General features: G+C 35.9%; 2 protein-coding genes across 3 annotated transcripts in view; both read right to left on the bottom strand.

The window, feature by feature from the left end:
* LOC135785885 (adipose-secreted signaling protein-like) overlaps positions 1-24,595 on the bottom strand; it is a 260,005-nt gene that overhangs the window by 196,565 nt on the left and 38,845 nt on the right. The gene's annotated exons all lie outside the window — the stretch shown is intronic.
* The window catches only part of LOC135785882 (uncharacterized), a 38,758-nt gene continuing 14,881 nt past the window's right edge, over positions 719-24,595 (bottom strand). The window contains exons 2-14 of one of the 2 annotated variants that reach the window (XM_065295510.2): positions 21,689-21,742; positions 21,549-21,596; positions 21,353-21,423; positions 18,987-19,042; positions 18,196-18,248; positions 17,490-18,113; positions 17,300-17,392; positions 4,994-8,715; positions 3,656-4,684; positions 2,957-3,018; positions 1,932-2,074; positions 1,725-1,811; positions 719-1,470 (exon numbers count right to left, since the gene is read on the bottom strand). In XM_065295510.2, coding sequence (XP_065151582.1) covers positions 1,382-1,470; positions 1,725-1,811; positions 1,932-2,074; positions 2,957-3,018; positions 3,656-4,684; positions 4,994-8,715; positions 17,300-17,392; positions 17,490-18,113; positions 18,196-18,248; positions 18,987-19,042; positions 21,353-21,423; positions 21,549-21,596; positions 21,689-21,719 — 6,108 coding nt within the window. In that variant the 5' untranslated portion in view covers positions 21,720-21,742 and the 3' untranslated portion in view covers positions 719-1,381. Of the gene's footprint in view, positions 1,471-1,724; positions 1,812-1,931; positions 2,075-2,956; positions 3,019-3,655; positions 8,716-17,299; positions 17,393-17,489; positions 18,114-18,195; positions 18,249-18,986; positions 19,043-21,352; positions 21,424-21,548; positions 21,597-21,688; positions 21,743-24,595 lie in introns of both variants that reach the window. The other variant, XM_065295509.2, reaches the window with a different exon arrangement.

Here is a 24,595-nt window from a genome sequence, read left to right as displayed (position 1 = left end):
TGATCGTCGGCGATTCCCAGGAGGGGGGTAATTCGTCTGCCTCGGTTCTCGGAGCGATCGCTCCGGTTCTCCTGGCGCAGTCCGGCCTACCGTTCCTGTTGGTCTCATCCCGGCGGCTGCCGGCTTCGCCAGGGTCCCCAAGCCCTCCACCCCTCCCTTGGACTCTCGCTACCAGACTTTTGTGTTGGTTTTGTTTATGTGAGTGTCTGGTAGCCACTCGTAGAGGGAGGGGTCATGTCACGGTGATCCGTGTCATGTTTTGTTTGTCTCTCCGATTACGTCACCTGGACATTCACGGACTGATTCATCACACCTGTTCCCTGTTAAGTGTTGTGTATTTATACTGCTGTCTGTTTCTCACCTGTCGCCGGATCATTGTCATTATCGTAACTTCCATGTCTGTTCCTGTGTTCCATGTACTGCGTGTTCCTGTGTTATTTACCTGCCCGTTGTTTGCTACTCGTGTTTTGTTTCTCATCTGTTATTAAATGTTATTTATTTCATGGTGAACCCTGCACTTGCGTCCTGATTCCTGTTTCCCAGTCATGACAGGTTTGGGTTCATCCCATTTTGACCAGTGCTGGATTGAAAATAATCTATCCTTAACATTATTTTTCTGTTAAAAGTATTTTTTTTTTTTTTTTTACAGTTTTTAGCAACACAGGGTGAAGACTTATCTTGTTTATTAAGAGTCAAAAACAGTTGGAAAAAATAAGACTTCTGTCAAAATGCATTAACTTTTTAATTTGATGAACCCAGAAAAACAGAATACCCATATAATATAAGTTCATTGACATTAAGCAAAATTATATAAGCATTTAACAATACTGAAAAAATAATTATTGTTAAATATATGTTTCTTTAATTTATTATTTTTATTTTAGTAATCTGATTTTGCAAATTTAAGTTGTAATCCAACAAAAAATGACCCAAACAATGAAGAGGATTGCTATAGTCTGTATTCATGTTTCTTTCCCCCCTTTTTTAACTCCAGCTTAACTCCAAACTAAAAAATAATAGAAATGTAAATATTTGAATTGTTTTATGAAGAAAAATCCCAATCCCAGATAAATTAAAACTGTGTTATTTTAGTATCTTTAAAATAGTCACCATTTTCCTATTTTATCAACCAACTTCTGGTTCAAAACAGTTTATGTTATAATTATGGTATACAACACAGTATAAAAATAAAAATCAGTATTTTAATAAAACCATTTTATTCTGAATTAAAGTGCAGAAGGTAACTGGTGCACCATAACCTTAATGCACCATAACCCGTAAAAATATTGGTTAAGGTTAATATAACATAATAATATTATGTCTAAAATGTAACTGTATTGCATCTTCTTTATCAGCTTGCCTTGCACTTAGTTTGAATCTGTTAAGCTTGAGTTACAAAAACAATGATGGTGGCAGTTATAGCCACTATTGAATAGTGAATCATCCATGTAGATGCCGTGTTTGTGTGCCCTGAAAAGTTAAAGAAAGATTTTTTAATAGTTGACTGCAAGGTCAGGGCTAATCAAAATATTTCATTTATGTCAGGCAATTTATTAACTAATTTTAACGAATGCAACCTTTTTGTAAACTGTAAGCAAAGTGTCAAAGGAAACAATACTTTTGGGTATTCCACACACACAACATACAGAAATGAATATTACTGTAACGCTTTTGAATAAACCTGAAAAAGCCCAACTGTTGTTCGAAAATACTGTTAGTTATACCTGTGATTGCTGTCAAGTTCATAGTAGTATTTTGTACAATATTTGCATGACTAGGTGTGGTAATTGCAGTTGTAGTAGCTAAAGGCTCTGTAATTGAAATAGCAGAATTAAAACAGATTCACAAAATTAGGATCTTAGAAATAAACAAAATATATGTAATCTAAATGTAAAAATTATTATGCTAATTTGTGGTATTCACTAACTCACCTGCTTTAATTGTTCCAATTATGACTTTCATGGGATTGTCAATCTCAACAGCATTGTATAGAACATCTTCTACTTGAAGGATGCTTGGGACTACAGAAGTGTTCTCAAAGACCAGAGTCATATCAACTACAATTGATCCCTTCCTGTAAAACATGGGGAAATCATGCACATCTGCTATTACAATTTAGTTATAATGTAATCATTGTACTAATTAAAGTCAGCCTTATGATAGTTGTTGAAAGACTACACTCTAAAAAGTGTTGGGTTATTTTCAACCCAGCATTGGCTTTAAAGATGGTGGCGTGTGTATGAAATGACGAGACGCACTATAGAGAAGAGGTTCAACACCTAGTCGAGTGGTGTTCTGATAGTGACCTGGTTTTGAACACCACCAAAACAAAGGAAATCATCACAGACTACAGAAAAACGACCCCTTTCCCTCTCTATATGAATGGAGAGGAAGTTACCAACATTAAATTGCTGGGCCTGTTTATCACAAACAATCTAACATGGACTGTTAATACTCGGTATGTAATAAAGAAAGCTCAGCAGAGGCTTTTCTTCCTGAAAAAACTCAAGAAAGCCCAAGTACCTTCTCAGCATTTGGTAAATTTCAACAGGATATCAAAAGCATTCTTTGCCACTGTGTGACAGTGTGGTATACCAACTGCACTACACAGAATCGAAGAGATTTGGTTCAGATAGTCAAGACCCCACAAAGCATTGTGGGAATCCAGCTTCCCAATCTGGACACCGTTTATGCTAGCCGTCTGCATAAAAGGGCTAGCAACATCATCAAGGATTCAACTCACCCAGTTCAAAGACTGTTTGAACCACTTCCATCAGGAAAAAGATACAAAGCAATTATAACACACATTTCTAAACAAATGTCATTATATTTTATAATGACAATAAAGTTTTTTTTTTCTAAAAGATATGTTCGAATTCTGGTTTGTTTTAACCCATTTTTGGGTTCGTCCCTGTATAACCCAGCATATTTCAAGAATGTACTGTTTCATACTTACGAGAAACTGTTGACTCTTGACCGTTTGAATTCTTTAAACTTTTCCTTGTAAAGTTTGTTTATCTGCATATAATGGAAAATATGATCATTTAAGCATAAATAAAATACATAACATTTAAAGTAATTTAGTAATAAGTTATAAAGAATAAATACTAATGCATTTTACATGAGTGAAATACAAGTTGCTAATGCGTGTAAACAACTTTAGAGGTGTCTTATTAGTTTCCTAAAGGCACCTATTATTAAACAAGATATAATATAAGTCTCAAGTGCCCACCCTCTCAGAAAAACAAAACACCTCAACTGCATACAAGACATTCATTTTGCTCCAGCATGGAGACAATGGTGGACATTGCACAACTAAAGGGTAGAAACTATGCTAATACCATCCATCTACAATTAGGGGGTGTGTCACATTGCTAAGAAAATAAAAAACGTCTCAATTGATGAGACTGTTGAGGTTTTATGGGAATTTTACAAAAAGGAGTGTGTGACATAATATGTATATATTTTTATCATAATGTGATCCTGTATAGCTCAGTGGTAGAGCATTATGTTAGCAGCGCGAAAGTTCATCTGTTTGAACCCAGGGAACACACATACTGAAAACATGTATACCTTGCAATGCACTGTAAGTCGCTTTGGACAAAAGTGTCTGCCAAATGTGTAAATGTAAATGTGTGAAACCAAAAAGCCTTACCATGTTAACCACTTTATTGGCCAGAATAAGGAAGGTAGGGGTTGTTCTGGTCTTATATGTTGGCTCAAAAGTGTCATTTAGACTGAATGTTAAGCCTATGCCTCCCTCATTAAGAAAAGGAGGAGCAGTATACAAATCCAGTATTACAGTTGTAGCTGATGCATTTGGTTTTGATGCAGTTGGCGCAACTTGTATTGGAGATTCACTTTTGGCTGGTGAAGGTTTCATTGTAACGTGAGGTAATTCTGGTTCCGTGGTTGAGTTTTTGGGAAGAGTGGACACTTTTGCTAGGCCTGTTGTTGTTGTCCTCGTACCCTCTGTTGAAGAATTTTTTACAGATGAACCTTCAACTGGTGTAGCCTTGGTTGCATTTGGTTTTGTTTCATTTATACCATTTGCTGATGTGTTTGTACCCGGTGCACTTGCTGCAGTAGTTGCATTTGTTGATTTGTTTGTGTTCGATTCATGTGCTGTTGATAAAGAATTATTAGTATCTTGTGTTGCAGGCTCTTGTGTTACTGGCTTCATTGACACTTGTGTTGCAGATTCAGTTTTGGGTGATGAAGGCTCCATTGTAACATGAGGTAATTCTGGTACAGACATTGAGTTTTTGGAAAGAGTTGACACCTTTGCTAGGCCTGGTGTTGTTGTCCTCATACCTTCTGTGGAAGAATTTATTGCAGATGAACCCTCAACTGGGGTAGTCTTGGATGCACTTGTTTCTGATTCATTTAAAACACTTGCTGATGTACTTGTTCCTGATTCATTTGGTGTAGTAGGCACATTTGTTGATTCTTCTGTGTTTGATTCAGTAAACGTAATATGTGCTGTTGATGCAGTATCGTTATCAGCTTGTGTTGCAGGCTCTTGTGTTTCTTTGATGATAGTTGTAGGTCCTTCTGAGGCATGAGCTTCTGTTACTGGCTTCATTGACGCTTGTGTTGCAGATTCAGTTTTGGGTGATGAAGGCTCCATTGTAACATGAGGTAATTCTGGGACAGAGGTTGAAGTTTTGGAAAGAGTTGACACCTTTGCTAGGCCTGGTGTTGTTGTCCTCATACCTTCTGTGGAAGAATTTACTGCAGATGAACCCTCAACTGGGGTAGCTTTGGATGCACTTGTTTCTGATTCATTTACAACACTTGCTGATGTGCTTGTTCCTGATTCATTTGGTGTAGTAGGCACATTTGTTGATTCTTCTGTGTTTGATTCAGTAAACGTAATATGTGCTGTTGATGCAGTATCGTTATCATCTTGTGTTGCAGGCTCTTGTGTTTCTTTGATGACAGTTGTAGGTCCTTCTGAGGCATGAGCTTCTGTTACTGGTTTCATTGACACTTGTGTTGCAGATTCAGTTTTGGGTGATGAAGGCTCCATTGTAACATGGGGTAATTCTGGTACAGAGATTGAGTTTTTGGGAAGAGTGGACATCTTTGCTTGGCCTGCTGTTGTTGTCCTCATACCTTCTGTGGAAGAATTTATTGCAGATGAACCCTCAACTGGGGTAGCTTTGGATGCACTTGTTTCTGATTCATTTACAACACTTGCTGATGTGCTTGTTCCTGATTCATTTGGTGTAGTAGGCACATTTGTTGATTCTTCTGTGTTTGATTCAGTAAACGTAATATGTGCTGTTGATGCAGTATCGTTATCAGCTTCTGTTGCAGGCTCTTGTGTTTCTTTGATGACAGTTGTAGGTCCTTCTGAGGCATGAGCTTCTGTTACTGGCTTCATTGATGCTTGTGTTGCAGATTCAGTTTTGGGTGATGAAGGCTCCACTGTAACATGAGGTAATTCTGGTACAGAGATTGAGTTTTTGGGAAGAGTGGACATCTTTGCTAGGCCTGGTGTTGTTGTCCTCATACCTTCTGTGGAAGAATTTATTGCAGATGAACCCTCAACTGGGGTAGTCTTGGATGCAATTGTTTCTGATTCATTTACAACACTTGCTGATGTGCTTGTTCCTGATTCATTTGGTGTAGTAGGCACATTTGTTGATTCTTCTGTGTTTGATTCAGTAAACGTAATATGTGCTGTTGATGCAGTATCGTTATCAGCTTCTGTTGCAGGCTCTTGTGTTTCTTTGATGACAGTTGTAGGTCCTTCTGAGGCATGAGCTTCTGTTACTGGCTTCATTGATGCTTGTGTTGCAGATTCAGTTTTGGGTGATGAAGGCTCCATTGTAACATGAGGTAATTCTGGTACAGAGATTGAGTTTTGGGGAAGAGTGGACATCTTTGCTAGGCCTGGTGTTGTTGTCCTCATACCTTCTGTGGAAGAATTTATTGCAGATGAACCCTCAACTGGGGTAGTCTTGGATGCACTTGTTTCTGATTCATTTACAACACTTGCTGATGTGCTTGTTCCTGATTCATTTGGTGTAGTAGGCACATTTGTTGATTCTTCTGTGTTTGATTCAGTAAACGTAATATGTGCTGTTGATGCAGTATCGTTATCAGCTTCTGTTGCAGGCTCTTGTGTTTCTTTGATGACAGTTGTAGGTCCTTCTGAGGCATGAGCTTCTGTTACTGGCTTCATTGATGCTTGTGTTGCAGATTCAGTTTTGGGTGATGAAGGCTCCATTGTAACATGAGGTAATTCTGGTACAAAGATTGAGTTTTTGGGAAGAGTGGACATCTTTGCTAGGCCTGGTGTTGTTGTCCTCATACCTTCTGTGGAAGAATTTATTGCAGATGAACCCTCAACTGGGGTAGTCTTGGATGCACTTGTTTCTGATTCATTTACAACACTTGCTGATGTGCTTGTTCCTGATTCATTTGGTGTAGTAGGCACATTTGTTGATTCTTCTGTGTTTGATTCAGTAAACGTAATATGTGCTGTTGATGCAGTATCGTTATCAGCTTGTGTTGCAGGCTCTTGTGTTTCTTTGATGACAGTTGTAGGTCCTTCTGAGGCATGAGCTTCTGTTACTGGCTTCATTGACACTTGTGTTGCAGATTCAGTTTTGGCTGATGAAGGCTCCATTGTAACATGAGGTAATTCTGGTACAGAGGTTGAAGTTTTGGAAAGAGTTGACACCTTTGCTAGGCCTGTTGTTGTTGTGCTTGTATCTTCTGTTGCAGATTTTATTACAGTAGATGAACCCTCAGCTGGTGTAGTCTGGGTAACATCTGTATCCGTTTCATTTATAGCCTTTACTGATGTGTGGGTACCTGGTACACTTGCTGTAGTAGTTGCATTTGTTGATTCTTCTGTGTTTGATTTGGTAAACGTAATATGTGCTGTTGATGCAGTATCATTATCAACTTGTGTTGCAGGCTCTTGTGTTACTGTGAAAACAGGTGTAGGTCCTTCTGAGGCATGAGCTTCCGTTGGTGAGTTAACAGAAACTTGTGTTGTAGAATCAGTTATGTCTGGTGAAGGCTCCATTGTAACATGAGATAAATCTGGTGCCGAGGTTGAGCTTTTAGGAAGAGTAGACGCCGTTGCTAGCCAAGTTGTTGTTTCTTCTGTTGCAGAATTTATTGCAGGGGATGAATCCTCAACTGGTGTAGTCTTGGATTCATTTTTAACACTTGCTGATGTGCTTGTTCCTGAATCAGTTGCTATAGTAGGTGCATTTGTTAGTCCCTCTGTGTTAAATTCCTTAAATGTAGTATCAACTTGTGTTGCAGGCTCTTGTGTTACTGTGAAGACAGGTGTAGGTCCTTCTGAGGCATGAGCTTCCGTTGGTGAGTTAACAGAAACTTGTGTTGTAGAATCAGTTATGTCTGGTGAAGGCTCCATTGTAACATGAGATAAATCTGGTGCCGAGGTTGAGCTTTTAGGAAGAGTAGACGCCGTTGCTAGCCAAGTTGTTGTTTCTTCTGTTGCAGAATTTATTGCAGGGGATGAATCCTCAACTGGTGTAGTCTTGGATTCATTTTTAACACTTGCTGATGTGCTTGTTTCTGAATCAGTTGCTATAGTAGGTGCATTTGTTAGTCCCTCTGTGTTTAATTCCTTAAATGTAGTATCAACTTGTGTTGCAGGCTCTTGTGTTACTGTGAAGACAGTTGTAGGTCCTTCTGAGGCATGAGCTTCTGTTGGTGGGTTAACAGAAACTTGTGTTTGAGAATCAGTTTTGTGTGGTAAAGGCTCCATTGTAACATGAGATAAATCTGGTGCAGAGATTGAAGTTTTGGAAAGAGTAGACATCTTTGCTAGGCCTGTTGTTGTTGTGCTTGTTTCTTCTGTTGCAGAATTTATTACAGAGGATGAACCCTCAGCTGGTGTAGTCTGGGTTACATCGGTATCCATTTCAGTTATAGTATTTACTGATGGGTGGGTACCCGGTACACTTGCTGTAGTAGTCACATTTGTTGATTCTTCAGTGTTAGTAATATGTGCTGTTGATGCAGTATCATTATCAGCTTGTGTAACAGTCTCTTGAGTTACTTTGATGACAGTTGTAAATCCTTCTGAGGTATAAGCTTCTGTTGGTGGGTTAACGGAAACTTGTGTTCCAGATTCAGTTTTGCCTGGTGAAGGCTCCATTGTAACATGAGATAATTCTGATGCTGAGGTTTTAGGAGGAGTAGAATCATTATCAATTTGTGTTGCAGGCTCTTGTGTTATTCTAATGCCAGAGGTCTGTCCCTCTAAGGTATGAGCCACAGTAACTGGCTTCACCTGTGTAGCAGATTCATGCTCAGCTCGTGTGGTCTTGGTCGGATGTGTTTCTGGTTCATTTATAACAGTTGCTGCGGTTCTTGTCCCTGATTCATTAGCTGTAATTGATGCAAATGTTGATTGTTCTTCCAGTGTAGTATGCGCTATTGAAGCAGAACTGTCTGTCCCTGATGCAGTTGCTGGGAATGCTGATGACACTCCTGTTGATCTTGTTGTAGCTGCACTACCATTTGATTCTGCTACTCCAGTTGATATGGTTGCTGGTGATGGTACCATTTCAGATACAGACTCTGTTATTTTGTTGGGAGTTTCATGTGTTGTGTTCATTTTGGGATTTTCAGAAGTTCTTGTGATTTCCTCTGCAGTTGAGCCAGATTGCGTCACTGTTTCTGTTGTAACCTCTTGCATTGTTGTTTTAACGGTTTTGTCTGTCGGAAATAAAACAAGCATGAGGTTAAGGTGCTTTTATAATTTTTATAAAATACTTATAATTCGTTTTAATTTGAGGAATACCAAATAAAAACATTTTTCGCTAACAGTCTTTGGCTTTTGGACCACACAGTTTATATAGGTTTCATCAGATGTATGCGCCTTGCCACGGTTTCGCGACTGGCCCTAAATTAACTTCTGTTGTCTGTGTTTGTTTATCGGCCTGGTTAGTGACCTCTGGAACAAATACCTTGTCAAAAGTAAAAATGTTTCAATTTCCTAAAGACCAGGGGAATGGCGAGCAGGGATCACTGCTGTGCGAGAGGTTTGGCAGACAGGCAAGAATTCGTTGATCTTTAGCTATTAGTTGATACGCTTTAGCTTTGATTTAAACTAATGTAATGTATTTTTTTTAGCTTGTTATCAGAAATAATCTACTCTAGAGAGATTCTGTTGTTATTGATTCTCTGTATTAAAAAATTTATTTAGTTGACACTTCATACAACGATGAATTTTTAGTATGTTTTGTACAACGTTAGTGCACTTACTATGAAAGTGAACTTCTATTTCACCTGGGAAAGTTTTAGTATATTAGAAAAATTAGTAAATGAGCATAAATATCTCTAACCTGTTACTACATGCTGGACTTCATTTGATGTTACAATGCTAATTCTTGTTTGTGGTGATGTTAGCATTGTTAAGGTTGTAGATGTTTTAGGTGTTATTTTCAACCTGATCTCACGAACTTCCGTGGGATAATCACAGAATTTTTTGCTATTTTTTCCGTGGCATTCTCACGGATCTTGGCATTTTTTCGTGGCTCCACCATAGACTTTCTTTTCCGTGGCATTCTCACGGATTGGTTACTCAACTGTTTTGTCCTATTTTCTTATCAATGTTGTTTTGGTTTAGGGTTAGATTTACATTAATCGCCATCCTTACCCAAACCCATCTCTAACCCTACCGCCAGGCGACAATTGTTTAAAGATTAGAAAATATAAAAACATTAATCCGAAAAAATTGTATAAAATTTATACGATACTTAAAGTGACATACTAACGCAAACATCAAATCTAACCCTAAACCGAAGCGACAATAGTTTGAAAATAGGAAAAAGCAGTTGAGTAACCAATCTGTAAGAATCGCATGGAAAAGAAAGTCCGTGGTGGGGTCACGGAAAAATGAGGAGATCCATGGGATAGTCACAGAATTTTTGCTTATTTTTCCGTGGCATTCTCACTGATCTCCGCATTTTTCAGATCATGTTGGTTATTTTAGCCCCTGACACTCCTGCGGCTGCTGAGGTTTTTGTTGCAGATTTTGTGATTAGTGGCACAGTTGGTTTCTGCAGGTGTTAGTGTAGTTATGGATGTTTGTGGAGCCTCATCAGCAAAAGTTGAAGTTGCCTCTGTTACTGCAGGATTAGTTGTTGATTTCATTTCATTTTCAGCTGTGTTTTGTGTCACAGTTCTGGTACTCATTGCAATAGCTGATACTTCTCCTATTGTTGATATCTATACTGTCATTGTAGGAGATAATGGCATAGGAATTGAGGAGTCTTAAGGAGTATTTTTATTTTGTGTAACAATGTAGCTGGGTAGTCATATGTCGGCCCTTTATATTTTAAGTACGTCTTTATAATCTGCAGAAAGAAATACAAGTACGTCATTTGCAGGGAAACTCCCTAAAGACGGTAAACCCTGGCTCTGTGCTGCTTTTAAAACATTGTTTACGTTGTTACCGCTGAAACTGTCTATAGTGTGTATAAATATTTTGCATTATCTGCTCTAGCTTCTAACATCAATAGGAGGCAAGGCAGATACTGAAGGGTAATATTACAAGAATTAGTTGAGAAATTAGTGAATGAGCATAATATGTCCAACCTGTTGTTATATGCTAGACTTCATTTAATGTTACTTAAAGTTCAGTTTTAATTTTTGTTTGTGGTGATGTTATCATAGTTAAGATTGTAAATGTTTTAGATGTTATTTTTAGTCCCTGACACACCTGCGACTACTGAGGTTTCATATTTTGTGATTAGTGGTGCTTCCACATGTGTTAGTGTAGTTATGGATGTTTGTGCAGCTGCATCAGCAATAGTTAAAGTTGCCTCTGTTACTGCTGGATTAGTTGTTATTTTATTTCATTTTTTTGTGTGTGTGCCTTTTGTCACAGCTCTGATACTCATTGCAATAGCTGATGCTAGCCCTATTGTTATTATCTCTACTGTCACTATAGAAGATGATGGCAAAGGAATTGAGGAGTCGTCTAATACTGTAATTGCTTTTGCACTTTGTGTTGGATAACCAGATACTTTGGTTAGTAGGTTTGCATCTTTTGTAACTAATGTGTGAGTGGACTGAACTGCTGTCATGACCTCAACAGGCACTGTAAATACAATAAGCATCACGTCAAACAATGTAGCTGGGTAGTCATAAGTCAGCCCTTTATATTTAAAGTATGTCTTTATAATCTGTAGAAAGATCTATAAGTACGTCATTTGCAGGGAAACTCCCCTGGCTATGTGCTTCTTTCAAAAACATTCTTTATGCCAATGACTATCTATAATATGTATATACCAGTGGCAGACAGTGACTTATTTTATTTTCTATTTATAAATGAGAATTTGTTTTTATGTTTTGTTATTGTTTATGTTTTTTGTCCTGAGGACCACAATGGAAATAAGTCTCGGTCTTTATTGTGTTTTTATTTGATGTCTTTTTTGTGGTTATGTGTAAGACATTGTGCTTGATACAATGAAATAAATTCAAATCAAATCAAAACAACATGTATTTAAGATAAGTTATGTTTAGTTAGTTTAAGTCAGTTTAGTTAGTTAGTTTAGTTAGGTTTAGCTAGGTTTAGTTTAGTAAGTTTAGTGAGCTTAGTAAGTTTAGTTAGTTTAAATCAAATCAAAACAACATGTATTTAAGATAAGTTAGGTTTAGTTAGTTTAAGTCAGTTTAGTTAGTTAGTTTAGTTGGGTTAAGCTAGGTTTAGTTTAGTAAGTTTAGTGAGTTTAGTAAGTTTAGTTAGTTTAAGTTACGTTAAGTTAGTTTAGTTAGGTTTTGTATGTCTGTTAGGTTTGGTTTAGTTTAGTTTAGTTAGTAAATTTAGTTTAGTTTGGTTAAGTTTGTTTTGTTAGTTTAGTTAGGTTTAGTTAGTTAAGTTAGTTAAGTTAAGGTTAGTTGAATTAGTTAGGGTTAGGTTAGGGTTAGTCAACTTAGTTTGATTAGTTTAGTTTGGTAAGTTATGTAAGGTTAAGTTAGTTTAGCTACTAGTTTAGTTAAGTTGCATAAAGATAAGCTAAGTTAAATTGGTTTGGTTAGTTTAATCATTAGATTTAGTTAGTTTAAATCATGAAATCATACAGATGAGTTTGCTTATAATAGGCTTATCAAAGGCCCCCCTCCAAGCTTGAAGCCCTAGGCATTTGCCTACTATGCCTATTGGTAGCGCCAGCCCTGTGTGGTGTTTTCTGTATGAAATGATGAATTAACTATGATTAGATTTAACTTAACTAACTTAACTAACTTAACCTTATTAAACTAAACTAAACCAACTAACTTAACTTAGCTGACTTAACTAACTAAACTAAGTTAACAAAAATGGAAATAAGTCTCGGACTTTATTGTGTTTTTATCCTCGCTTGTATTTGATGTCTTTTTTGTGTTTATGTGTAAGACATTGTGCTTGATACAATTAAATAAATTCAAATCAAATCAAATCAAAACAACATTTATTTAGCCCGTCATGTGTGTGGTACCTTATGTCAAAGTATGTGTTTGGCGTGTCGTGAACCTTTATGCATCATGCTTCTTGTCAAAATAAGTGCCTGCTGCATACTCGTCTAAAGCGTTTATGATAAAAGTGACGCTCGCGTTTGCTAGATACTCGCTTAATCTCATGTGTAATCAGAGTTTACTGTTTAGTGAGTGTGTTGCAAGTATTGGTTACACTTTATTTTGATTGTCCACTTTAGACATTCTACTAACTATAAACAACTTTGCAACTACATGTCAACTAACTTTCAATAATTTGCAACTATACGTCAACTAACTGTCATTAGTGTATTAGTAGACTATAAAGGTTGGGGTTAGGGAAGAGGTTTGGGTTAGTGGAATAAGTTGACATGCACCTGCAAAGATACTTATAGTCAGTTGAAAGTTTGTTGAGATATCATCCCAATAAAGTGTTAGTAGATATAAAGCAGACAGTCTACTAATTCTCTAAAGAGTGGTAGTTGATAAGTAGTTGCAAAGTTACTTATAATTAGTAAAATGTTTAAAGTGGACTATCAAAATAAAGTGTTACCCAAGTATTTTGTGAACGTAAGCATTTCTTTTTTCATAAACCCTTTCGACGCATGTGTAGCAGGCACTTATTTTGACAAGATGCATGTTATTTCATGGATTAGTTGTTGATTTTATTAAATTTTTTGCTGTGTCTTGTGTCACAGCTCTGGTACTCATTGCAATAGCTGATACTTCCCCTATTGTTGATATCTCTACTGTCATTGTAGGAGATGATGGCATAGAAATTGAGGAGTCTTCTAACACTTTAGTTGCTTTTGGACATTGTGTTGGATAACCAGACACTTTGGTTAATAGGTTTGTCACTACATCTGTTGTAACTAATGTGTGAGTAGACTGAACTGCTGTCATGACCTCAACAGGCATTGTAAATACAATAAGCATCATGTCAAACAGATTCTTTTTATTTTGTTTAACAATGTAGCAGCGTAGTCATATGTCAGCCCTTTATATTTTAAGTACGTCTTTATAATCTGCAGAAATAACTACAAGTACGTCACTTTCAAGGAAACTCATCAAAGACTGTAAACCCTGGCAATGTGCTGCTTTCTAAAACATTGATCTGCTTGTTGGAGCGGTTCAACATGACATGATGGCAAAGTATTTGTCTGAACAATACTAAATGGGTGGAGTGGCAAGACTTTTCAGGAAACCTGATTTAAAACAATCACTATACTGTATATTAATAGAGAACACTATGTACCATGAACAACCAACAACTGTCTAACATGTGTGAACTCATGAATTCTTTCTTGCCATCATTGCATTTGTCTTGGACTTATACTGACACCAAGTGGCACAATCATTGTACTAGAATGCAAACTTAAAGATATAAATCCCACTGTAGAAATGTTATGTCAGTAATCAGCTATTAATAATTTATTCTGTCAACAAAAAAAAGACTATTCCATAAATGGGAATAACAGAAATACAAGTGGTATTTCACTTTTTACTGTGAATAGTACAGAGTTAATTCATCATTTCATACAGAAAACACCACGCAGGGCCGGCGCTAAAAAATAGGCAAAGTAGGCAAATGCCTAGGGCTTCAAGATTGGAGGGGGGTCTTTGATAAGCCTATGATACGCAAACTCATCTGTATGATTTCATGATTTAAACTAACTAAATCTAATTATTAAAAATTAAAAGTTGTGTAAAGATAAGCTAAGTTAAATTAGTCTGGTTAGTTTAGTTAGTTTAGTATGTTTAAATTAGTTTAGTTAGTTAAGTTAGTTTAGTCAGTTTAGATAGTTTAAATAAGTTTAGTTATGTAAAGTTAGTTTAGTTAGTTTGGTTAGTTAAGTTAAGTTAAGTTAAGTTAAGTTAGTTTAGTTAATTTAGTTAGTTCAGTTAGTTTGTTAGATAAGTTAGGTTTAGTTAGTTTAAGTCAGTTTAGTAAGTTAGTTTAGTTAGGTTTAGCTAGGTTTAGTTTAGTAAGTTTAGTTAGTTTAGTAAGTTTAGTTAGTTTAGTTAGTTTAAGTTAGGTTAAGTTAGTTTAGTTAGGTTTTGTATGTCTGTTAGGTTTAGTTTAGTTTAGTTAGTTAATTTAGTTTAGTTTGGTTAAGTTTGTTTTGTTAGTTTAGTTAGGTTTAGTTAGTTAAGTTAAAGTTAGTTGAATTAGTTAGGGTTAGATTAGGGTTAGTCAACTTAGTTTGATTAGTTTAGTTTGGTAAGTTACGTAAGGTTAAGTCAGTTTAGCTACTAGTTTAGTTAAGTTGCATAAAGATAAGCTAAGTTAAATTGGTTTGGTTAGTTTAATCATTAGATTTAGTTAGTTTAAATCATGAAATCATACAGATGAGTTTGCTTATCATAGGCTTATCAAAGGCCCCCCTCCAAGCTTGAAGCCCTAGGCATTTGCCTACTTTGCCTTTTGGTAGCGCCGGCCCTGTGTGATGTTTTCTGTATGAAATGATGAATTAACTATTATTAGATTTAACTTAACTAACTTAACCTTACTAAACTAAACCAACGAACTTAACTTAGCTGACTTTACTAACTAAACTAAGTTAACAAACTAAACAAACTAAACTAACTTAAACTAACTTTATTAACTTAACTCTTTTCACACTATTGACTAGTTATCTAAAAACATGTTCTTAATAAGGTTTTCCTGATGAAATGTGTTCCTGATGAAGTAAATCTGTAAAACGCGATTACATTAATTGCCACTTACCCAATTTATATATATAGAAAAAAAAACGGTTTTTTTTGTACTAATTTTAAACTTTGTGTATGTTTTGATAATTGTTATGAACACGATCTCTAACAAAATTCCTTCACAAAAATGACAGTATCCCATACAATTCAAAGACTTATTGAGATAGCTGTGGAATAATGAGATCACTTCCTCGTCTTCACACATGCTCTACATTTTTACGTGATACATCTGTACATGTGCACATACTATTGCTACTCTTTCTTCTATCTATTTGTAACTACTTCAGGTTTTGCAGTATCTATGTGTTTGTGATAAAGTATATAAGAACTGATGTCCACCATTTCTAACTAGTCTTTCTTATATAAGCAACTGCCAGGTCACATTCTCCATGTGATTTTGCAACAAAAACCTTAAAAACAGAATCAAAAAAGTGATTCTGGTTATTTATCTAACTCTGATAGCTCCTGCTACCAGCATAATATAACTTTAATATTTAAATTCATATATAAATTAAATTGGATTATTAAGACTTCATGTTTGCTAGACAACGCTTGGTCACTAAAGGCACACCATGATTAGTTAGTCAAACAAAGTCATGTGCCTCCATCATCTAAACACACGAGGGCGACCTTGCCTGCTGCTGTCTTGTGTATAAAAAAGAGATGGTGCTCACTGCAGAACAGACATCCATCGGGCGAGGCTGGATCCAGATCCAACTCCTCTCACTTTATACTTTGCTATACCAGATGAACCAGCATTTTTGCAATTATAACTAATTGTTACACTGCAATTAGTGTGTATATATACACACACAAGTAAATCTTTAGACACAACATATTTATTTGATATATTTATTAGCACATTTGTAAGAAGAGTAAACCTTCTGCGAGGGAAACCTGTTTCCCTGTCTAATGGCTGTAGTTCTGCAGTGAGGCGTTACTGGGAAAAAAGTGTACATAATGTAAATGAATGCTGCAGTTGTTTTATCTGCACATGCACCTCTATCCTCTAACCACATGGGGGCGCCCTCGGCTGCTGCTCATCTCTGCCTCATTAACTGGTGTATATTGACCTGGGGTCTTATTTATAAAACTGTGCGTAGGATCCTTACCAAAAGTCTACGTCCGCACGAAGGCCAAAAATGGCATACTGCAAAAATCATTAAGACTTATAAAACAAAACAATGTTCCCTTTATAAGTCACAGGTCACCTGCAAGTGTGCCTACATGAATCATCCTCAGATCCCACCCTGCAACCCTATTCTCCTACCAAGTTTGTTTTTATAGATCACAACCTTTGCGTGCGTATACGCACACTTTATAAATGAGCCCCTGCTGTCCTGCATTACACTTTAAACAATGCTTGGTTGGTTCAACCCATAGTTGGGTCAAATATGGAAAAACTAAACTGTTTGATTATGCTGAGTTGTTGTTATACAACTATGGGTTCAAACAACCTACCATTTAGGTTGAAACAACCCAACATTTTTAGAATGCAGAAACGATTGGAAATTGCCTACATCGAAATAAGTAGTATGTCTGAAACAATACCAGAATGGTCTACTGTTTAGTTTCTGTAAATATTATATATTGTCTATAGTATGCATCGGATGGACACTTTTTTTATCAAGTGAGGCCATGGAAGATGAGAAGCTGCTTAATTTAAAAAGTTAACAGAAAAAAATATAATGTTTTAAACTGTAACCTGTTTAAGTGATATAGGTAAGAACAAATGTACTACTTGTTGTTAAATTATACGTGTTTAACAGCACCTATAAATCTTATTTGCTGTCTACAAACGTATATGTTGCATGATGCAACCATGGCGAATGTATTAAGTTATGTCCCAATCATACAGCACTCGCATAGATCATAATTTTTTAATGGTAAAGTAAGAAAATTTAGTATATATTGTCACCGTACATGATCTCAGACCCACGGTAGGTTTAACATTACAAGTTACTTTATTATTTACCATGTCTGTTTTTGGCCCTGTTGCCCTGCATTGTGTGTTTATTTTTGCCTGGATTTACCTGTATCGCTACACAATGCAGTGCTATTTTAGTTTGTAACAATGGGGAGAAGAAATACAGCTATATGTTTCCCAAACCTGTTTTGGGCAATGCAGTTGTCGGCCTTTTTGTTGTTCCAGTTGCTGTGGAGACCAGGGATGTTGGTCTGACTGGTCCTTCAACTGTTGTACCTGTGCATTTGATGTATAAAATATGACAGAGAAAGATAAATGTTGGTTATTATAATAAACAAAATGCATTAATGGATAGTACAGCAATGTTTTAAACCTGTTTCGGGTATTGCGGTTGTTGCCAATTTTGTGGTTCCTGATTCCACTGAAGAAGTCTGAGCAAATGCTGTGTCCGGTGATGCTGGTGTGAATTTTATTTTTCCAGTTGTAGTTGGCAGATTTGTAGATGAAACTGCACTCCATGTTTTTTCATCAGTTGTGTCACCCGGTATAGTTGTTTCTTGTACACTAGTAGCTGTACCCACTGATTCTGTAATCTTCGGTTGTTGTATATTGGTAGTTGTTGTCAGCTTTGTTGTGTTGTTTATTTGCTCCGTTAATGTAGTTGCTTGTGGGGTACTGGTTAATGGAGGTGTCATTGTGTGCTTTGATGTGATGCCTGTTTGTTGACTTGAGGTGTTTGTTGAAAGTCCGGAATTTGTTGCAATTGTTAGTTGTCCTGATTCAGTAGTTTGTTGTTGTAAGTCTGTTGATATTGGAGTGATGATTGTTGGTGGCACTGTTGATGTTGTTGGCTCTGTAGTTGGTGATATTTGTCTCGAGGTAGTTTTCTTTTTGGTTGTGTTTGTTGGTATGATGTTTGATGGCTGTGCTGTATTTGATAATGTTGGTGTTATGGCCATTGTAAATGCAGGTGATGTGGGTTGTGGTCTTTTAAGAGCTGCAAAATAAATTAATAAATATCATTTTTTACTTCAGGCAAAATTAAAACAACAGTATAAATATTTAAATTGATTCATTACCTATTTCTAAACTGGGATACCAGTACTGTCTTGCAAAAACATATGGCCCCCTCCTGAAAGATAAGATCATCATACAAATTATATAATTACAGTATCTATACATTACATACATTCAATTTTAACATAGATGTTGAATCAGTAGACAGCAGTGTTTAGAATATATTATCATTTATTGTTCTGAATTAGATTTTTTTTATATTTAAACCACGTTTACATAAAAAAAATCTGTATACTGATTTTATCTTTAAAAAAAGTCGTATTACAGCATGTCTAAAGAGAAAGTTCACCAAAAAAATGAAACTTCTGTCACTATTTTCTCATCCTCATGTTGTTCTAAACAGTATAAGTTTCTTTATTCTGTTAAACACAAAAGAAGATATTTTGCTAAATGATGGTAAGCACACAGTCACTTCCATAATATTTGTTTATGCTACTATGGATGTCAGTGGGTATCGTCAACTGTGTGCTTACCATCATTAATCAAGATATCTTCATTTGTGTTCATTAGAATAAAGAAACTCATACAGGGTTAAAACAACCTGGAGATGAGTAAATGATGACAGAAGTTTCAATTTTGGGTGAACTTTCCCTTTAAAACATGCTGTAAGAATACTGTACATATTGTTCGGTGTTAGTTCATGTTACCCTATTACAGTATATTTAATAAAACAAAACAAAACAAATGGTTAATTTACTAAGGAAGTAATAATATAAAAGTACTGAGTAATTACAATCATTTTAATTCGATTTTTGGACCCCTTTTATGTATTTGTATACATTTTCACACTTACCTAATAACTTTGGTCTCTGTACGATTAGCAGCTGGCCACTGTCGCAGTACACTGTTCTATAGAAACAAAGACACATCCAGATCAGAGAGATCACATTAGAAATCCATACATAATATGCTACAAAGTTTTGCACAGTTGCAGTTGTGATGTGGTCATTTTTATTTTTAGTAAACAATCAACACAGTCCTTAAAGGACCTTAAAGGATTACTTAATTTTCTTTAAAAAATCTTGAAAATGTACTCACCCTCTTGGCATCCGAAATGTTGATGCCTTTCTTTGTTCAGTCGAGAAGAAATTACGTTTTTTTAAGAAAAACATTACAGGATTTTTCTCAATTTAAAAGACTTTATTGGACCCCAACAGTTTACAGTGTATAATTGCAGTTTCAACGCAGCTTCAAAGGACTCTAAACAATCCCAAACAAGGCAAAAGGTCTTATCTAGCAAAACAATTGTCATTTTTGGCAAGAAAAATAAAATATATGCACGTCAAAAGGTCACGCATGATGTATGCGAAACTACCTCCCCAGTGTTTACAAGTGTGGTGTAAGAGGACCGTTCAGATGTTGTTGTATGTGGAATGATATTAATTAATGTCTTTGCATCAGTTTATTGTTTTAAAATGGTCCGCAAATGTACATATGTAATGCTTATGCATATACGTGAGGTCGCACTGGAGCGTCACATGGCTGGTGCAAGACGAAGGGCCCTATTTTAATGATCTAAGTGCATTGTCCAAAGCGCACAGCGCACGGTCTAAATGGGCATGTCCGAATCCACTTTTGCTAATTTAACGACAGGAAAAAAAATTGATGTGCCAAGTGCACAGCCTAAAAGGGTTGTTCCTATTTTCGTAATGAGTAATGTGTGTGTTTTGGGCGTAACATGCAATAAACCAATAAGAGTCTTAGCTCTAATCCCCTTTAAAAGCAAGTTGCGCCTGGCGCCATGGCAAATCCCTATTTAGAAAGCAGAAATTGTAAACTAAAAAACTAAGCAGAGGTAGACCACCAGTTTAAGATTAATATAAAAAATTGTGTTTTTATTTATATTGAATTTTTTTTTTTATTAAAACCTTTAAAAGCCGTTTTCTTTCAATCATGGAAGTAAAAATAGCAGGCTTTTAATTGCTGTAAATGTATTGATATCCTACATAATCATTGTAATCTCATAAAATAATTTGCAAATATGCAAGAAACGGTTTGTACTCTAAAATACTTTATTTGTAACAAACAGGAGATAAAGAATTTACAAACATGCGGAGAGCCATTTCAGCACTCGGACAGCTCCATGTTTTTTTTTTTTTAAAGCATTATTTAAAAATGTTTCTTATCTCACCATTTCCACAGGTACAGAGTCATCATATACAATAAATCCTTGGGGTAGCATTAAAAAAAAACATAAAAATAGATGCATTTATTTAAAGCAAAAGCATTTATTTACTTATAGTACCAGGCTACAGGTGAAGCAGCTCTTTACGCCTTCTAACGTCTCGTAATTGGTGCTCATTTGTGTCCAAGAGACTCAATAATAATCTTTTACATTTTAGTCTTTTAATTTTTCATATTTTAAAAAGGGTTGTGTTCTGCTGCGCATCCATGATAAGTAAATGGCCTCGTTTGTCCCGTTTGTAGGCGCATATTGCACTCATTACATTACATACAATATTGCGCCATTGACTTTAGACTTAGACCTGGTTTTTGTTGGTCAAAGGCGTAGTCTATTTTTAGTTGCATTAAAATAGCAACGCGCCAACAATGCGCCTAAATACACCTCCTTTTCAGACCAGAACGCCCATGGGCGCAAAATTGGGCGCAAATGCATTTGCTATTTAAATAACGTGGCGCTAAACGTAAAAATGATAATTGCGAAACTAGCAAAAGACCCTTGCGTCGCGCATTGTGCCGCATTGTGCCGGGTGTATGATAGAGCCCGAAAAGTTGTGGTTTAAAAGTACATATTTTTCTTGCCAAAAATGACAATCGTTTGCTAGATAAGACCCTTATATCTTGTTTGGGATTGTTTAGAGTTCTTTGAAGCTGCATTGAAAGTGCAATTTTAAACTGCTTTTAAACTGTAAACTGTTGGCGTCCAATAAAGTCTATTAAAATGAGAAAAATCCTGGAATGTTTTCCTCAGAAAACTTACTCTCTTCTTGACTGAACAAAGAAAGTCATAAACATTTTGGAAGACATGGGGGCGAATAAATTATTGGGATTTTTTTAAGAAAGTGAAGGAATCCTTTAATAACTGCCTGAATACACACCACCAAAGTTATACATAAAGCTGTTTACACAGCAATTTAAGAGCAAAATAATTTTAATTGAGTCGTCAATGTCAAATTATTAAGTTTGCTATGGCCTTACAATCGTCTGAGCCTTTTCCATAACGGTTGTGTTTGATGCAGACACATTATGTGGTGTAACGGTTGATGATGCTAAAGTGAAAAGAGGGAACAAGAAACAAGGTATTAATTATGCTTTTGAAATAAGAGTGATTTTTTTTACATTTAATGTTTGACTTTTTATCCACTGTGGAAACAAACAAATATTTAGCTTTTACCTGAGCAAGACACATTATTCAGATTTTCACAAGTTTGCCCCAACAATCCTGATGAAAGAGGTTTAATTGAGTTTCAACAGGTGTCTAAATGTTAACAGTGTTAACTTGCACATAATTAGGAACATTGATTAGATATTTACCAAAGAAAATCAAGAGAACCACCAAGGACATCGTCCTTTATGTCTCCTTCTGTCCTGCAAATAAACATTGAAAGCACTTTAAACCATTTGGTGGTTAAGAACAGCTTAACCACACTGTCATAGAAAAGACACCAAAGCTGTCTAAAGATGGTACTTTTTTAAAAGGTCCTAATATTTAGAATATAAAAAATATTTTGCAGCCTTTAATTGTGATGTATGATCAGATTGGTTTAACAAGTCATTTTGATTTAAAGTACTAATTAAGATTTCTAGGCTACATGTTTTACATGTTTTGAAGCTGTGTAATGCAATACAGTGTTTCTCAACCTCTGTTCCTGGAGGCCCACTGCTCTGCACATTTTGTATGTCTCTCTTATCTGCCGGGCTCAGTTCAGTTCACGGAGAGCTCTGCTAATGAGCTGATGATTTGAATCAGGTGTGTTAAATAAGGGAGACATACAAAATGTGCAGAGCAGTGGCACTCCAGGAATAACGTTGAGAACTACTGATGTTATATATATGATTATAAAACGGGCAGTTCTGGTTCTTCATTCTGATTGGTTGAAACGCGTTCTTAGCCGTGATAAAATACACTGGTAACCTCACGGTTCAGACCACATTACATAAGTATCACTGCGCCACTGTTGCTGCGTACTGATTTATGAAAATAAACACCACAGTCTTTAATCATATTTTTAATTTGTCTACAATTGCACAATTAATGGCGATATCCAGATAAATGTCAATAAATATTGTTGAGTCATCTCGTCGATAAAGAGAAAACGTTGTCTGAAGAGTTTATAACTCAAGTTCATACGTCCGCTATTATCCACTGGGTGGCGATCTTACCCAACTTAAACACTGACGCATTCACTCAAAACTGAAAACACAGCGTGTAAGTTTTGATGGCTCAATCTGATCTCTTACATAAGTTCTTCACAAATATGGAATTATCTCCGCTTTTAGCTAAAAAATTTGAGAGGTGATAAGAGAACAAATTAAGGTAGGATGAATGAAACGTTTGTTTGTTTGTTTTTGTTTGAAAGCGGATGGTCTGTTCTTTCATTTGATATTTTATGTTTATTTAAAGAAGATACTTTTTCTGCAAGGCATTAAACTAAAACTGGGTGGCAACTTAAAAAAAAAAAAACCGCTGACGGGGAAAGAGTTCAGCATGCTTCCAAGCATATTTGATCATCACTTGAACAGTTGCACGATATAAATGTTAATGTATAAATTAGATAAATGGTGATTTATAAAATAAACACCACAGTCTTAAATCATATTTTCATTGTGTCTTTGCTGCATCTCTGTTGGTTGGGAACTGCGCTCTGTTTCAGTCACACTTGATTCTGAGGAACTACTTTGTTTGGCGGAAGAGTAATATTTGTACTAATATAATTACAACTTATTTGTGTTTTATTTTATAAAATCCTGCTAACGTTATGCATATGAAGTAACCGTTTTATAAACGCAATAAACATAACAGCTTTTTCCCAATATATTAATATACAGCATATTATGATAATGCTATGTAAATAATATGTAAAGAAGTAGCTTTCAATAAATATTTTTAAAATTCATTAAAGGGATAGTTCGTCCAAAAAATTATATTAAACCCATGATTTACTCACCCCCAAGCTACAACAACACCGTGGGGATTACCCTCAGAAGACCTTTGTTTATCATCCTGGAGCCGTTTGGATTTATTTTGTGAAGGATGGACGCACTTTTTTTGGACTTGAAGGTCGTACCATTACATTTATCTAGTTTGGCTCTCAGCGAAGGCGGTCGCATTTTATCTCCTCTCCTCCCCGTAACCTTCCCTGCTTTGCTCCTCTCGTGTTGTATAGTCTTTTGTCTTAACTTTGAGAGACTCCATCCCATCCAGTCCCATCGCGGATTTCTCAAGTATAGTCAAAATAAAAACTGCTACAACCTATTTCTTGATTTTTGCTTGGTGAAATTGCTTGATTTTCATCATACATTTCACACAATTATACACCACATCATTCATTCATTCATATAGTAGGCTAGGGTAGGGTCGTGGGTGAAACTGCAGACAGTGCTAATAAATGTCAATAAATGTATGTAAAGTCAGTACAGTATGTAAAGTAAATAAAAACAAAAGAAATGTATGCATTCAACATGTAAATTATATGATTTATTAGCCTAATTATTAATGTGTAATTTTACTAATCAAATTATACATGGAAACAATAATTTCTTATATTCTTAAGGTTAATTCTAAAGAATTAGTCAATCCAGGGAAATTTGACGATATGAAGACAGGTATTTCCAGAGGAGGCCTTCCAAAGTGTCCTGAAAAGTTATGGCCATCACTTTGATTTTGGGAGACTGAGGTCAGAACTTCAAGTCCTGTATTCAGATCAGGACTTGCAGGGTAGCAGGGGAAAGCTGTGAGCCCTTACGAAAATTAACCATGGTTTTACTACAGTTACAACCAAAAAAAAATTGTTACTAGGGCTGCACGATTCAAGCTAAAATGTGAATCCCGATTTTTTCCATGGGAATTGAGATCCCGATTCTCTCACCCGATTCTCTTTATTTTAACAAAAACATTTATTATGCACTTAACTAAAAAATGTGCTACAGGACTTTCAGTTATAATAACGTTTCTTAAAAGTCTCTTTTTCTTATTTTAGACCCCTTAAAATTTAGAATAATTTAAAATTTGTTAGCTGTTAAATTGCACCTGTGCTTTTTGTACTATCAAACTGGCCAACCTTAAAACTTTAAAAACACTAACGTTAAACCTTTAAAAGACTAAAAGATCAACATTTTGAGGCATCAGAGAGAAACGCAGACATGTAACAATGTTCCCCTCGTGCGAAAAACCCTTTCTAATGGGGAACGCAAAGAGGCCGTTTCTCAATGTGAAGGCTG

The sequence above is a fragment of the Paramisgurnus dabryanus genome, chromosome 4, assembly GCF_030506205.2.
Source record: "Paramisgurnus dabryanus chromosome 4, PD_genome_1.1, whole genome shotgun sequence".
Classification (NCBI taxonomy): domain Eukaryota; kingdom Metazoa; phylum Chordata; class Actinopteri; order Cypriniformes; family Cobitidae; genus Paramisgurnus; species Paramisgurnus dabryanus.
This window is presented reverse-complemented; position numbering and strand designations above follow the sequence as displayed.